The sequence below is a fragment of the Oncorhynchus nerka genome, linkage group LG12, assembly GCF_034236695.1.
Source record: "Oncorhynchus nerka isolate Pitt River linkage group LG12, Oner_Uvic_2.0, whole genome shotgun sequence".
In the NCBI taxonomy this organism is placed as follows: Eukaryota; Metazoa; Chordata; class Actinopteri; order Salmoniformes; family Salmonidae; genus Oncorhynchus; species Oncorhynchus nerka.
Window position 1 is genome coordinate 11,955,341 of NC_088407.1, and position 16,407 is coordinate 11,971,747.

Sequence of the window (16,407 nt, forward strand, 5' to 3'; positions counted from 1 at the left end):
GCGAGGAAGACGATGACTGGATGAAGCGTTGGCCAATTAGCGAGAAGAAAGATGCTTGGAGGCGGGAACTTGTCCCTCGCTGCAACGCGAGCGAGCAGATCCTGTGACCGGTTTCGTTGCGGCTTTGGTTTTGAAAATTGTGGGTGCCCTGAATCGGTGAATTACGGTATGCTTGTGTTTACCGTGTCGTTAACAGGTTTTATGTTTCAGTTGTGAGGAGTTTGTCAGCACCACAACATACACAGTTAGTTAATAATTAACCTTACTAGATCAGCTAGCTAGCTAGTAGAAGAGGTAGCCTTTGTGTGAGTGACTATATTAGTAACGTTAGCTAGCTAGCTAACAGTAGCAATCTAACGTTAACTAATTCAAACGACATTTCTCGTATGAATTCATCCATTCATGAATCATTTTCTCAGTTCCTACCAAAGTCATCTAATCTGATTTGTCCTGCTAGTAGTGAGCAGTGGACCTACCCCTTGATCATGACTCACTTACGTAACAGCAGAGATTCCCTAACTTTTTTGTCCCACGACCCCATTTTTACATCTGAAAATTATCGTGACAACAACCATGTAATTAGCAGCCAATGTAAACTTTTTTATTTGGGGCTATGGCAGTCAATTGAAAAACATTCTAACAGTATTTCTGATTGTCTTCTCAACTCACCATCACATAATAATGGCTGGAATGGCATCAAACACATGGGAACCAGAAGCACAACCATTTCTGCAGCCTTCCAATCAGGCCTTTATGGTAAAGTGGCCAGAGGGAAGCCACTCCTCAGTAAAAGGCATGTGACAGCCCGCTTGGAGTTTGTCAAAATGCACCTAGAGAACTCTCAGAACATGAGAAACAAGATTCTCCGGTATGATGAAACCAAGATTGAACTCTTTGGCCTGAATGCCAAGCGTAACGTCTGGAGGAAGCCTGGCACCACCCTTACGGTGAAACATGGTGGTGGCAGCATCATGCTGTTAGGATGTTTTTCAGCGGCAGGGACTAGGAGACTTGTCAGGTTCGGGGAAAGATGAACTGAGCAAAGTACACAGAGATCATTAATATAAACCTGCTCCAGAGCGCTCAGGACCTCAGACTGGGGCAAAGGTTCCAACAGGACAACGACCCTAAACACAACGCCAAGATAATGCAGGAGTGGCTTTGGGACAAGTCTCTGAATGTCCTTGAGTGGCCCAGCCAAAACCCAATCAAACATCTCTAGAGAGACCTGAAAACAGCTGTGCAGCTACGCTCCCCATCCTATCTGACAGAGCTTGAGAGGATCTGCAGAAAATAATGGGAGAAACTCCCCAAATACAGATGTGCCAAGCTTGTAGAGTCATACCCAAGAAGACTCAAGGCTGTAATCACTGCCAATGGTGCTTCAACAAAGTACTAAGTAAAGGGTCTGAATACTTATGTAAATGTGATATTTTATTTTGTATACATTTGCAAAACTTTTTTTTTTAACTGTTTTTGCTTTGTCATTATTGGGTATTGTGGCTGTAACATAACAAAATGTGGAAAAAGTCCAGGGGTCTGAATACTTTGAGTGCACTGTATATACAGTAACAGTCAAAAGTTTGGACACCTACTCATTCAAGTTTTTTTTTGTATTTTTACTATTTTCTACATTGTAGAACAATAGTGAAGACATCAAAACTATGAAATAACACATATGGAATCATGTAGTGACCTGTTTTAAAGGTTTAAAGGTTTTGTTCACATCAGCTACCGAGAGTGTTATCACACAGAACAGCTGGTGCTCTCATGCATGCTTCAGTGTTGCTTGCCTCGATGCGAGCATAAAAGGCATTTAGCTCGTCTGGTAGTCTTGCGTCACTGGGCAGCTCGCGTCTGGGTTTCCCTTTTGTAGTCTAATCGTTTTCAAGCCCTGCCACATCTGGTGAGCATCAGAGCCGGTGTAGTAGGATTCAATCTTAATCCTGTATTGACGCTTTGCTTGTTTGATGGTTCGTCTGAGGGCATAGCAGGATTTCTTATAAGCGTCCGCATTAGTGTCCCGCTCCTTGAAAGAGGCAGCTCTGGCCTTTAGCTCCATGCGGATGTTTCCTGTAATCCATGGCTTCTGGTTAGGATATGTACGTACAGTCACTGTGGGGACGACGTCATCAATGCACTTATTAATGCACTTATCCCCTTTTCCGGCATCTTTTCTTCACGCAAAAGGTGTGCATTTGGGCCTGTTCCAGTGAAAGCAGGATATCCTTCTCGTTGGTGTCACGTTCGTCATAACGAGGAGACCAAGGCGCAGCGTGATAAGAATACATTATTCTTTATTTACACGAAGAACATCATTAAACAAACAAAACAACCGTGAGGTTATAAGACACGAGTGCTGACAGGCAACTACACATAGACAATAACCCACAAAACCAAAATGGCAACCTAAATAGGATCCCCAATCAGAGACAACGATAAACAGCTGTCTCTGATTGGGAACCAATTCAGGCCACCATAGATCTACATTTACCTAGACATACCAAAACCCCATAGAATTATAAAAAACCCTAGACAAGACAAAACACACATACCACCCTTGTCACACCCTGACCTAACTGAAATAATAAAGAAAACAAAGATAACCAAGGTCAGGGCGTGACAGTTGGACTTGTTAAAGGAAAAAGTTGCTTCCAGTCCGCGGTGAGTAATCGCTTTTCTGATGTCCAGGAGTTATTTTCGGTCATAAGAGACGGTAGCAGCAACATTATGTACAAAATAAGTTAAGACAAAAAATTACATAATTTCTCAATTGGTTGGGAGAATGTAAAATGTCAGCCATGTTCTTCGGGGCCATCTTTGTCACTCATCTGTAGAATGTTTTTGTATTTCTCCTGCATGCTTGGGTTCAGTTCGTTCACTTTCCCAAATATGTCTGTTACATAGGCAAGGAGACATTTTCTTTTCATTACACAGAAAGTAAACCAAGTCTGTTTTCTTACATCTATTGTGAATGACAACAGTTCCTCTCTCAATGCGGAAACATCTTTCCAACACTCCCCCTCACTAACCACCAAGCCTCACTAACCACCAAGCTTCACTAACCACCAAGCCTCACTAACCACCAAGCCTCACTAACCACCAAGCTTCACTAACCACCAAGCCTCACTAACCACCAAGCCTCACTAACCACCAAGCCTCACTAACCACCAAGCTTCACTCACCACCAAGCTTCACTCACCACCAAGCCTCACTCACCACCAAGCTTCACTAACAACCAAGCTTCACTCACCACCAAGCTTCACTCACCACCAAGCTTCACTCACCACCAAGCTTCACTAACCACCAAGCTTCACTCACCACCAAGCTTCACTCACCACCAAGCTTCACTCACCACCAAGCTTCACTAACCACCAAGCTTCACTCACCACCAAGCTTCACTCACCACCAAGCTTCACTCACCACCAAGCTTCACTCACCACCAAGCTTCACTAACCACCAAGCTTCACTAACCACCAAGCTTCACTAACCACCAAGCTTCACTCACCACCAAGCTTCACTCACCACTAAGCCTCAGTGTGAAATAGAAAAATCGTCATGCTCTGATCCCATTTCTCCACGTAGTTTTGTGAACAGGTGTGAGCGCAGTGGATGTGGTTTGATGTGGTTTACAATGGAAGTTACCTGCTGCAGTATATCTCTGAGTTCTGTGTCCAGCTCTTTTGCCACCAGTTGCTCTCGGTGTATCCATTCTAGCTCAGTGGGTGTATCATACAATGTGTCCATATGGCAGAGGGAGACACATTCATAACTAGAGTGCAGAGGCCTGCCTGCCGTCCCACCATAGATGAAGCCCCATCTTCGATCCCATGGAATCTGTTTTTTGTCAATATAGCCCGACATGTATAGCGAACAAAAGTCAACGCATGGTCATCTCGGCCCTCCAAGTGGACGTTAGCTGTGAGAGCATCATCTGGGGAGTTTTTGAGTCGTTCAGTCAGAGTTTCTTCTTGATTGCTAGCAATAGCATAAATTCTTAGTTTAACAGTGTTATCTGACAAAGGTATTGATGTGAGTTTCAGTGTGTCTGCCTCCCCACACGTTGGTTTCACCATATCAATTGCTGGCGGTAATATTAAAGTCTCTGTAATGGTGTGTGGTTTCATAGTGTAGCAGGTCTCGCCATTTACTGTGGGAAGTGTGGCCTTTTACCATGATATCAGAGCGCTGTCTGGCCTTTTACCATGATATCAGAGCGCTGTCTGGCCTTTTACCATGATATCAGAGCGCTGTCTGGCCTTTTACCATGATATCAGAGCGCTGTCTGGCCTTTTACCATGATATCAGGGCGCTGTGTGGCCTTTTACCATGATATCAGGGCGCTGTCTGGCCTTTTACCATGATATCAGGGCGCTGTTTGGCCTTTTACCATGATATCAGGGCGCTGTTTGGCCTTTTACCATGATATCAGGGCGCTGTGTGGCCTTTTACCATGATATCAGGGCGCTGTGTGGCCTTTTACCATGATATCAGGGCGCTGTGTGGCCTTTTACCATGATATCAGGGCGCTGTGTGGCCTTTTACCATGATATCAGGGCGCTGTGTGGCCTTTTACCATGATATCAGGGCGCTGTGTGGCCTTTTACCATGATATCAGGGCGCTGTGTGGCCTTTTACCATGATATCAGGGCGCTGTTTGGCCTTTTACCATGATATCAGGGCGCTGTCTGGCCTTTTACCATGATATCAGGGCGCTGTGTGGCCTTTTACCATGATATCAGGGCGCTGTCTGGTTGAATTACATCCTTTAGATGAGAATCGTTTTATTTAGAATTTTAAGGTGAACCACATTACAATGATTATCAAGATACAAACATGATATTATAATATATATATTTTTTTTTTGTGTGTGTATATATATATTTTTTTTTGGGGGGGGGGGGGGGATTTTGGAAATTCTCCCATGACCCTATTTTTCATGTCAGGGACCCCTAGTTTGGGAACTGCTGCATTACACAATAACGATCATTGGAAGAAGGTGTGTTCTGGAAAGGTGGAGTTGTTAAGGTCCCTGTGTTCTGGAAAGGTGGAGTTGTTAAGGTCCCTGTGTTCTGGAAAGGTGGAGTTGTTAAGGTCCCTGTGTTCTGTAAAGGTGGAGTTGTTAAGGTCCCTGTGTTCTGTAAAGGTGGAGTTGTTAAGGTCCGTGTGTTCTGGAAAGGTGGAGTTGTTAAGGTCCCTGTGTTCTGTAAAGGTGGAGTTGTTAAGGTCCGTGTGTTCTGGAAAGGTGGAGTTGTTAAAGTCCCTGTGTTCTGGAAAGGTGGAGTTGTTAAGGTCCCTGTGTTCTGGAAAGGTGGAGTTGTTAAAGTCCCTGTGTTCTGGAAAGGTGGAGTTGTTAAGGTCCCTGTGTTCTGGAAAGGTGGAGTTGTTAAAGTCCCTGTGTTCTGTAAAGGTGGAGTTGTTAAGGTCCCTGTGTTCTGTAAAGGTGGAGTTGTTAAAGTCCCTGTGTTCTGGAAAGGTGGAGTTGTTAAGGTCCCTGTGTTCTGGAAAGGTGGAGTTGTTAAGGTCCCTGTGTTCTGTAAAGGTGGAGTTGTTAAGGTCCCTGTGTTCTGTAAAGGTGGAGTTGTTAAGGTCCCTGTGTTCTGTAAAGGTGGAGTTGTTAAGGTCCCTGTGTTCTGGAAAGGTGGAGTTGTTAAGGTCCCTGTGTTCTGGAAAGGTGGAGTTGTTAAGATCCCTGTGTTCTGGAAAGGTGGAGTTGTTAAGGTCCCTGTGTTCTGTAAAGGTGGAGTTGTTAAGGTCCCTGTGTTCTGTAAAGGTGGAGTTGTTAAGGTCCCTGTGTTCTGGAAAGGTGGAGTTGTTAAGATCCCTGTGTTCTGGAAAGGTGGAGTTGTTAAGGTCCCTGTGTTCTGGAAAGGTGGAGTTGTTAAGGTCCCTGTGTTCTGTAAAGGTGGAGTTGTTAAGGTCCCTGTGTTCTGGAAAGGTGGAGTTGTTAAGGTCCCTGTGTTCTGGAAAGGTGGAGTTGTTAAGGTCCCTGTGTTCTGTAAAGGTGGAGTTGTTAAGGTCCCTGTGTTCTGGAAAGGTGGAGTTGTTAAGGTCCCTGTGTTCTGGAAAGGTGGAGTTGTTAAGATCCCTGTGTTCTGGAAAGGTGGAGTTGTTAAGGTCCCTGTGTTCTGTAAAGGTGGAGTTGTTAAGGTCCCTGTGTTCTGTAAAGGTGGAGTTGTTAAGGTCCCTGTGTTCTGTAAAGGTGGAGTTGTTAAGGTCCCTGTGTTCTGTAAAGGTGGAGTTGTTAAGGTCCCTGTGTTCTGTAAAGGTGGAGTTGTTAAGATCCCTGTCACTTGGTGTGAACAGTAACATGCGGTGCTGTTTTGGAAGCACAAGGACCTCAATTTTTCACATCAGCGATGAAATAATAAATAAATTGATAGAAACCTTGATCAGATTGGGGTTAGTGTTCCCACGCGGCCTTATTGCCATGTTAGAGCGCTTGTTTACGGAAAACACATGAACGTGGGACGTGGGTAATGACATAGAACTGCAGAGAGAAGGCAGAATGTCGCCTAGAGTTTTAGAGCGGAGGGGTGGACCGTGGCTTTCCAGTACCCTATCACATTCATTCATTCATCTTTTTCTTCTCAGCGTGGACCATGCCTATACAATCCTTCTCCTTTCCTTTGCCTGAGACCAGGTTCTTCCAGGCTGGACAACATGTCTACAAGTTCAAGATCAGGGGAGGCAATAACTGCAGGTGTGTATATATATATATATGGTGTGTGTGACACCAGGCTGATTAGTGGACATTATATTTCCACAGTGAAGTGAAGTTGATGGGAGAAGAGTTTGTCAATCGGGAGTTGGAGGTAGGACACTGTGTCATCCATCCATTATTTTATCCTTCCATTCATTCATCCTTTCATCCATCCATTATTTCATCCATCCATTCATGAATGAATTAATATATGAATGAATTCATCCGTGTTTCTGTCTCCGTGTAGAATACCATTAGAGCGGTGCTAGCCAACCTGGACTGTCTCCAGCCGTTCACTACCCCACACTTCACTGTCTACCCTTGTATCCTTCCTTGTCTTGACACCAGTGTTTCCCCCAACATTCATTTAGCAGTGATTGCCACCACCCAGTTTTGGGGATTGTAAATCATTTTCCTTGTAAACTTAAATGACTAAAACAAGATATAAAGTATGTAGAAAAGATAATGGACCTATATATTTTAAAAGAAAATCATCTTTGAGAAATATTAATCAACTAAATAAAAAATAGACAGTCAGGGAGAATCTAAAATTTAAAAAATGCCATGGAGCCCTATTTGTTATAGTGTTTGAGTCACTCAAATAGCATAGGCACACAGCATAAACCATGGCAAATGTGTACCATTGCAGGATATTAGCTGTAAAACTGCATTTTCTCTCAGCCCCATGGCAAAAATGTGTCTAATTGCAGGATATTAGCTTTAAAACTGCATTTTCTCTCAGCCCCATGAGAAAATGTGTCCAATTGCAGGATAATAGCTTTAAAACTGCATTTTCTCTCAGCCCCATGAGAAAATGTGTCCAATTGCAGTATAATAGCTTTAAAACTGCATTTTCTCTCAGCCCCATGACAAAATGTGTCCAATTGCAGGATAATAGCTTTAAAACTGCATTTTATCTCAGCCTCATGTCAAAATGTGTACAATTGCAGGAAAATCTGCTTTAAAACGGCAACATTTTGTCTCTGTAGCCAAGAGGAGGGCCTCTAAAATGTTCTGTGCCCCCGGACCCCCCTATAGCAAAAGGACACCAAATCCCCCATGCAAATATTGCCACCGCTACTGAAAACCTAGCGGGAAACACTGCACACACACTGGACCGTCTCCTCACACACCTGACCGTCTCCTCACACACTGGGCCGTCTCCTCACACACTGGACCGTCTCCTCACACACTGGACCGTCTCTTCACACACACTGGACCGTCTCTTCACACACACTGGACCGTCTCTTCACACACTGGACCGTCTCCTCACACACTGGACCGTCTCCTCACACACTGGACCGTCTCCTCACACACTGGACCGTCTCCTCACACACTGGACCGTCTCCTCCTCACACACTAAGTTGGATTTTCCCAGGGTATCTCAATGACTTAGTAAACAAGTTGGCGTTACCCTGGGAAAATCCAAGTTATCTCAGTAAATACTTGGTGAATACCAGGTGACTGTCAGTGGTTGTTGTAGTAATTGTCGTAGTTGTTGTTGTAGTAGTAGGAAACTCAGCAAAAAAATAAACGTCCTCTCACTGTCAACTGCGTTTATTTTCAGCAAACTTAACATGTGTAAATATTTGTATGAAAATAACAAGTATCAACAGCTGAGACATAAACTGAACAAGTTCCACAGACATGTGACTAACAGAAATTGAATCATGTGTCCCTGAACAAAGGGGGGGTCCAAATAAAAAGTAACAGTCAGTATCTGGTGTGGCCACCAGCTGCATTAAGTACTGCAGTGCATCTCCTCCTCATGGACTGCACCAGATTTGCCAGTTCTTGCTGTGAGATGTTACCCCACTCTTCCACCAAGGCACATTCAAGTTCCCGGACATTTCTGGGGGGAATGGCCCTAGCCCTCACCCTCCGATCCAACAGGTCCCAGACGTGCTCAATGGGATTGAGATCCGGGCTCTTCGCTGGCCATGGTAGAACATTGACATTCCTGTCTTGCAGGAAATCACACACAGAACAAGCAGTATGGCTGGTGGCATTGTCATGGCTGGAGGGTCCTGTCAGGATGAGCCTGCAGGAAGGGTACCACATGAGGGAGGAGGATGTCTTCCCTGTAACACACAGCGTTGAGATTGCCTGCAATGACAACAAGCTCAGTCCGATGATGCTGTGACACACCGCCCCAGACCATGACGGACCCTCCACCTCCAAATTGATCCCACTCCAGAGTACAGGCCTCGGTGTAAAGCTCATTCCTTTGACGATGAGCGCGAATCCGACCATCACCCCTGGTGAGACAAAACCGTGACTTGTCAGTGAAGAGCACTTTTTGCCAGTCCTGTCTGGTCCAGCGACGGTGGGTTTGTGACCATAGGCGACGTTGTTGCCGGTGATGTCTGGTGAGGACCTGCCTTACAACAGGCCTACAAGCCCTCAGTCCAGCCTCTCTCAGCCTATTGCGGACAGTCTGAGCACTGATGGAGGGATTGTGCGTTCCTGGTGTAACTTGGGCAGTTGTTGTTGCCATCCTGTACCTGTCCCGCAGGTGTGATGTTCGGATGTACCGAACCTGTGCAGGTGTTGTTACACATGGTCTGTCACTGCGAGGACAATCAGCTGTACGTCCTGTCTCCCTGTAGTGCTGTCTTAGGCGTCTCACAGTACGGACATTGCAATTTATTGCCCTGGCCACATCTGCAGTCCTCATGCCTCCTTGCAGCACGCAGATGAGCAGGGACCCTGTGCATCTTTCTTTTAGTGTTTTTCAGAGTCAGTAGAAAGGTCTCTTTAGTGTCCTAAGTTTTCATAACTGTGACCTTAATTGCCTACCGTCTGTAAGCTGTTAGTGTCTTAACGATCGTTCCACAGGTTCATGTTCATTAATTGTTTATGGTTCATTGAACAAGCAGGGACACAGTGTTTAAACCCTTTACAATGAAGATCTGTGAAGTTATTTTGATTTTTACGAATTATCTTTATGTTGTTGTTGTAGTAGTAGTTGTTGTTGTTGTAGTAGTTGTTGATGTTGTTGTTCTTGACGTTGCTGACTGACCAGACAAGAGTAAGTGGAAGAGAGTGTCCAAGTTTAAATTTGAGAAGATGTCAGGAGAGAAGCTGTCTGCTTACCCCTACCTAGTCACTGTGTACCTAGAGAACAACACACACACAGGTGAGTACCTGTACACACACACACACACACACACACACACACACACAGGTGAGTACCTACACACACACACACACACACACACAGGTGAGTACCTGTACACACACACACACACTCACAGGTGAGTACCTGTACACACACACACACAGGTGAGTACCTGTACACACACACACACACACACAGGTGAGAACCTGTACACACACACACACACACACAGGTGAGTACCTGTGTACACACACACACACACACACACACAGGTGAGAACCTGTACACACACACACACACACACACACACACACACACACACACAGGTGAGAACCTGTACACACACACACACAGGTGAGTACCTGTGTACACACACACACACACACACAGGTGAGAACCTGTACACACACACACACACAGGTGAGAACCTGTACACACACACACACAGGTGAGTACCTGTGTACACACACACACACACACACACACACAGGTGAGAACCTGTACACACACACACACACAGGTGAGAACCTGTACACACACACACACACAGGTGAGAACCTGTACACACACACACACACAGGTGAGAACCTGTACACACACACATACACAGGTGAGAACCTGTACACACACACACACACACAGGTGAGAACCTGTACACACACACACACACACATAGGTGAGTGTACTTCTTACCTTTTTCTTTTCTTCCAGAGATGTGTGTGGAAGAGTGCTGGACACCAGTGAGTACTATTCTCTGTTCTGTTATCACTACAACATGAAGTGTTGTCTTTGTTCAACTCTCAAAGCTCATTTAGGTTTGTGGCAGGCCTGGGTTCAAATACTATTCGAAATCATTTCAATCATTTTAATGATACTTGATTGAACCTAGAACGGCCCAATAGAACGGCCCAATAGAACCAGTAGAATACAACGGTAAACTCCGCCCATTCTGGTATTCCAGGCAGGCTAAATCAAACGCTATGTACGAGATTAGGAATAGTGTTTAAACCCAGGGCTGGTTCATGGTGCAGGTGAGAGCAGGAGAAGGCATCCCCCTCCTTCCTGCCAGTGGTCATGAGTGCCAGGCCAAGCGCAGTAAGACAGGACCACCACACTGGGGCACCCTAACACCACAACAAAGAGACTGTCTCATCATGCAGAGACCACAGTCACACATACATCAGTGAGTGTGTATTAGTGTGTGTGTGTGTACATACATCAGTGAGTGTGTATTAGTGTGTGTGTGTGTGTGTGTGTGTGTGTGTGTGTGTGTGTCCTTTGCCTTCCTTCCTGCCTGCTGTCCTACCTCACACACACACACACACACCGGCCACACCAGTCACACACACACCAGTCTCACACACACACACACACACACCGGGCCACATACACACACACACCGGCCACACACACACCAGTCACAGCCACACACACAACAGTCACACACACACACCAGTCTCACACACACCAACCACACACACACACCCGGCCACATACACACACCGGCCACACACAGCCACACACACACCAGTCACAGCCACACACACAACAGTCACACACACACACCAGCCACACACACACACACACCAGTCTCACACACACCAACCACACACACACACACCAGTCTCACACACACACCGGCCACACACAGCCACACACACACCAGTCACACACACACACACACACCAGTCTCACACACACCAACCACACACACACACCGGGCCACATACACACACACACACCGGCCACACACAGCCACACACACACCAGTCACAGCCACACACAACAGTCACACACACACACACACACCAGCCACACACACACACACTCCAGTCTCACACACACCAACCACACACACACACACGGGCCACACACACACACACACCAGCCACACACACACACCACCACACACACACACACACACGGGCCACATACACACACACACCAGTCACACACACACACACACCAGTCTCACACACACCAACCACACACACACACCGGGCCACATACACACACACACCGGCCACACACAGCCACACACACACCAGTCACACACACACCAGCCACACACACACACACTCCAGTCTCACACACACCGGCCACACACAGCCACACACACACCAGTCATTCCGTTATGAAAAGTTCAGACGGGGTGGTGAGAGAATCGGGCGCCATCTCCATCAGCCTGTCAGTCAGAGCAGCGGGCCGACAATAATGATTCAGCTCACACACAAATACACACTCTCGCACACACACAGTCACATTGACAAACACTTTCTCACTCATACACGGGAACACATACGCTCACTCCACTCTCTCAGACACACACAGTTGTTGAGGCAGAAGTAAGCAGATTAAATGAGGCACTGAGAATAGAAATCAGACGGCTCATTTAAATAACACTGAGAATAGAAATCAGACGGCTCATTTAAATAACACTGAGAATAGAAATCAGACGGCTCATTTAAATAACACTGAGAATAGAAATCAGACGGCTCATTTAAATAACACTGAGAATAGAAATCAGACGGCTCATTTAAATAACACTGAGAATAGACATCAGACGGCTCATTTAAATAACACTGAGAATAGACATCAGACGGCTCATTTAAATAACACTGAGAATAGACATCAGACGGCTCATTTAAATAACACTGAGAATAGATATCAGACGGCTCATTTAAATAATACTGAGAATAGAAATCATCATGGAAGGTCTCAGAGCTACAGTGCTTGTTTGTCAGACCAGGAGACGAATCTGAGATGGAAGGTCTCAGAGCTACAGTGCTTGTTTGTCAGACCAGGAGACGAATCTGAGATGGAAGGTCTCAGAACTACAGTGCTGTTTGTCAGACCAGGAGACGAATCTGAGATGGAAGGTCTCAGAGCTACAGTGCTTGTTTGTCAGACCAGGAGACGAATCTGAGATGGAAGGTCTCAGAGCTACAGTGCTGTTTGTCAGACCAGGAGACGAATCTGAGATGGAAGGTCTCAGAGCTACAGTGCTGTTTGTCAGACCAGGAGACGAATCTGAGATGGAAGGTCTCAGAGCTACAGTGCTTGTTTGTCAGACCAGGAGACGAATCTGAGATGGAAGGTCTCAGAACTACAGTGCTGTTTGTCAGACCAGGAGACGAATCTGAGATGGAAGGTCTCAGAACTACAGTGCTTGTTTGTCAGACCAGGAGACGAATCTGAGATGGAAGGTCTCAGAACTACAGTGCTGTTTGTCAGACCAGGAGACGAATCTGAGATGGAAGGTCTCAGAGCTACAGTGCTTGTTTGTCAGACCAGGAGACGAATCTGAGATGGAAGGTCTCAGAGCTACAGTGCTGTTTGTCAGACCAGGAGACGAATCTGAGATGGAAGGTCTCAGAGCTACAGTGCTGTTTGTCAGACCAGGAGACGAATCTGAGATGGAAGGTCTCAGAGCTACAGTGCTGTTTGTCAGACCAGGAGACGAATCTGAGATGGAAGGTCTCAGAACTACAGTGCTGTTTGTCAGACCAGGAGACGAATCTGAGATGGAAGGTCTCAGAACTACAGTGCTGTTTGTCAGACCAGGAGACGAATCTGAGATGGAAGGTCTCAGAACTACAGTGCTTGTTTGTCAGACCAGGAGACGAATCTGAGATGGAAGGTCTCAGAGCTACAGTGCTGTTTGTCAGACCAGGAGACGAATCTGAGATGGAAGGTCTCAGAACTACAGTGCTGTTTGTCAGACCAGGAGACGAATCTGAGATGGAAGGTCTCAGAACTACAGTGCTTGTTTGTCAGACCAGGAGACGAATCTGAGATGGAAGGTCTCAGAACTACAGTGCTTGTTTGTCAGACCAGGAGACGAATCTGAGATGGAAGGTCTCAGAACTACAGTGCTGTTTGTCAGACCAGGAGACGAATCTGAGATGGAAGGTCTCAGAACTACAGTGCTGTTTGTCAGACCAGGAGACGAATCTGAGATGGAAGGTCTCAGAACTACAGTGCTTGTTTGTCAGACCAAGAGACGTCCCGAAAATCTGTCTTCTCAAGAAAACGTCCGTAGCGTCTGAACGGTTAGGCTCTATGGAGAGATGAGACTCTCACCAACGCGTACTCTAGGTCAACCCTCACAAGGCTCGTCTGAAGGCAGCCCGGTACCACTTTTAAAACGTACAGAAGTAAAGAGAAAGGGGACGCCTAGTCAGTTGTACAACTGGAAGTAGTTTAGTGCCGGGGAAAAGGAGTTAAATATGGGTCGATCCTGATCTTTCATGTATCTCTTCCTATATCTTCCTGTCTTCTGAATCCGTTATTCAACAGGTTTCTCTCGGCTAATAGCAGTAAAGGGCAAAGGGTGTCCTGAAAATAAAAAAATCAATGAACTAAAGTATTGTTTGGTATGACCATCTGAAAACAATTCTATACGTTAGAGAGTAGAACCGCCCTGGCTTAGACTCTTAAGGATTAAATGACCGAGAATAGAAATCACACAGATCATTTAAATAGCATCAGTCCTGCTTCACCTCTCTTAACCTGTGTGTGTGTGTGTGTGTGTGTGTGTGTGTGTGTGTGTGTCTGTGTCTGTGTGTGTGTGCCTGTGTGTGTGTGCCTGTGTGTGTGTGCCTGTGTGTGTGTGCCTGTGTGTGTGTGTGTGTGTGTGCCTGTGTGTGTGTGTGTGTGTTGATGGGTGACTGGTTCTGAGGCCTACGGCTAGGCAGTCCTGAGACACTGAGTTTATACAAGTTGTACAGAGCGGTGCTCGAACATGACCTGATGCTAGTAAGTGTGTTCAGTGTGTGTCCTGAGAGTGTTATCTCGTTGACAGGTGGTGTGTTTGTGTGTTAAACGTACTGGAAGAAGGGAACAGGAGAGAGAGGAGTGAAAGCGGACACAACACCGCTCCCGGCTACATTCTCCTTCCCTCGTTCTGTCTTTCTGTTTTTAACCTCTCCCTTCTCTCTCCCAGTGAACTTCTCAGACCAGGGGAAACGGAGGCAAAGAATGGTGATGGCAAGGTGTCTCTCTCTCTCACTCTCTGTCTCACTCTCTGTCTCGCTCTCTGTCTCGCTGTCTGTCTCTCTGTTTGTCTCTCTCTGTCTCTGTCTCTCTCTCTGTCTCGCTGTCTGTCTCGCTCTCACTATCTTTCTGTCTCTGTCTCGCTGTCTGTCTCGCTGTCTGTCTCTCTCTCTCACTCTCTGTCTCGCTGTCTGTCTCGCTCTCACTATCTTTCTGTCTCTGTCTCGCTGTCTGTCTCTCTCTGTCTCGCTCTCTGTCTCGCTGTCTGTCTCTCGCTGTCTGTCTCTCTCTCTGTCTCGCTCTCACTGTCTTTCTGTCTCTGTCTCCCTCTCTCTCCCTCTCTCTCTCACACACAATGTGTCTTGTGTCTGTTTACTACTCCCTGGGGGCTACATTTGTCCAGTCAGCTGGGATAATAACTTTGATAATAACTAGCCCATTAAGATAAGAATAGAAACATTAAATAGACAGACTGGATGGATCTCAAATTGTACCCTAATCACTACATAGTGCATGCTCCCTAGACAGAAAGGAAGGGAATGGGGGGCTGTTTGGGAAACATCCACTGTATATCATGGAGAATGGAATCACATCTCAGCTGAGAGAGAAAGACTGTGTGTTTGGATGTTGGATTAGCAGCAGGATGTTGGTGTTCTGATTCCTGTCTTTTAGTATACAGCGTCCTTCATTGGCTTGAATGTTCTCTCTCTCTCTGTCTCTCTCTCTCTCTCTCTCTGTCTCTCTCTCTCTCTCTCTCTCTCTCTCTGTCTCTCTCTATCTCTCTCTCTCTGTCTCTCTCTCTCTTCCTCCCTGTCTCTCTCTCTCTCTCTCTCTCTCTCTCTACCCCTCTCCCCCTCTCCCCCTCTCTTTCTGTCTCTCTCTCTCTCTCTCCCTCCCCCTCTCTCTCTGTCTCTCTCTCTCTCTCCCTCCCCCTCTCTCTCCTCCCCTCTCTCTCTCCCGGTCTCTCTCCCTGTCTCTCTCTCTCCCCCTCTCGCTCTCTCCCCCTCTCTCTCTGTCTCTCTCGCTCCCTCCCCCTCTCTCTCTCGCTCTCTCCCCCTCTCTCTCTGTCTCTCTCTCTCCCTCCCCCGCTCTCTCCTCCCCTCTCTCTCTCCCTGTCTCTCTCTCTCCCCCTCTCGCTCCCCCCCCTCTCTCTCTCTCTCCCCCTCTCGCTCTCTCCCCCTCTCTCTCTGTCTGTCTCTCTCTCTGTCTCTCTCTCTCCCTGTCTCTCTCTCTCCCCCTCTCGCTCCCTCCCCCTCTCTCTCTCTCTCCCCCTCTCGCTCTCTCCCCCTCTCTCTCTGTCTGTCTCTCTCCCTCCTCTCTTTCTCAGGCAGACTGTGTGGTATCAGATAGCCAGACCCCACAGAGTACAGGTGAGAGGGATAGTCCTGAAGAAGTGATGAGCTGTTGGTTCTTAATCAAGAGGTTACCTTTTTACCTCCATCCCCTTCTGTGACGTGTACGTGTGTGTGTGTGTGTGTGTGTGTGTGTGTGTGTGTGTGTGTCAGTCGGGGGCTCTGTGACCGGTGGCAGTGAGACCATGGAGGTCAGCGGGGGTCACGGAGGGGAAGAGGTGCATCCAGGAGCGGTA

The 16,407-nt window shown here is 46.7% G+C and overlaps 1 protein-coding gene across 1 annotated transcript in view; it reads left to right on the top strand.

Annotated features, from left to right (window-relative positions):
- Positions 1–9: 9 nt before the first annotated feature.
- LOC115125441 (uncharacterized) overlaps positions 10–16,407 on the top strand; it is a 17,178-nt gene continuing 780 nt past the window's right edge. The window contains exons 1-10 of the mRNA XM_029654955.2: positions 10–166; positions 6,595–6,703; positions 6,770–6,815; positions 6,951–7,026; positions 9,729–9,842; positions 10,536–10,564; positions 10,856–11,007; positions 14,770–14,818; positions 16,147–16,189; positions 16,325–16,407. The exon at positions 16,325–16,407 is cut by the window's right edge and continues 77 nt beyond it. Of these exons, the coding sequence (XP_029510815.2) occupies positions 52–166; positions 6,595–6,703; positions 6,770–6,815; positions 6,951–7,026; positions 9,729–9,842; positions 10,536–10,564; positions 10,856–11,007; positions 14,770–14,818; positions 16,147–16,189; positions 16,325–16,407 (816 nt within the window). The 5' untranslated portion in view covers positions 10–51. The remainder of the gene's footprint in view (positions 167–6,594; positions 6,704–6,769; positions 6,816–6,950; positions 7,027–9,728; positions 9,843–10,535; positions 10,565–10,855; positions 11,008–14,769; positions 14,819–16,146; positions 16,190–16,324) is intronic.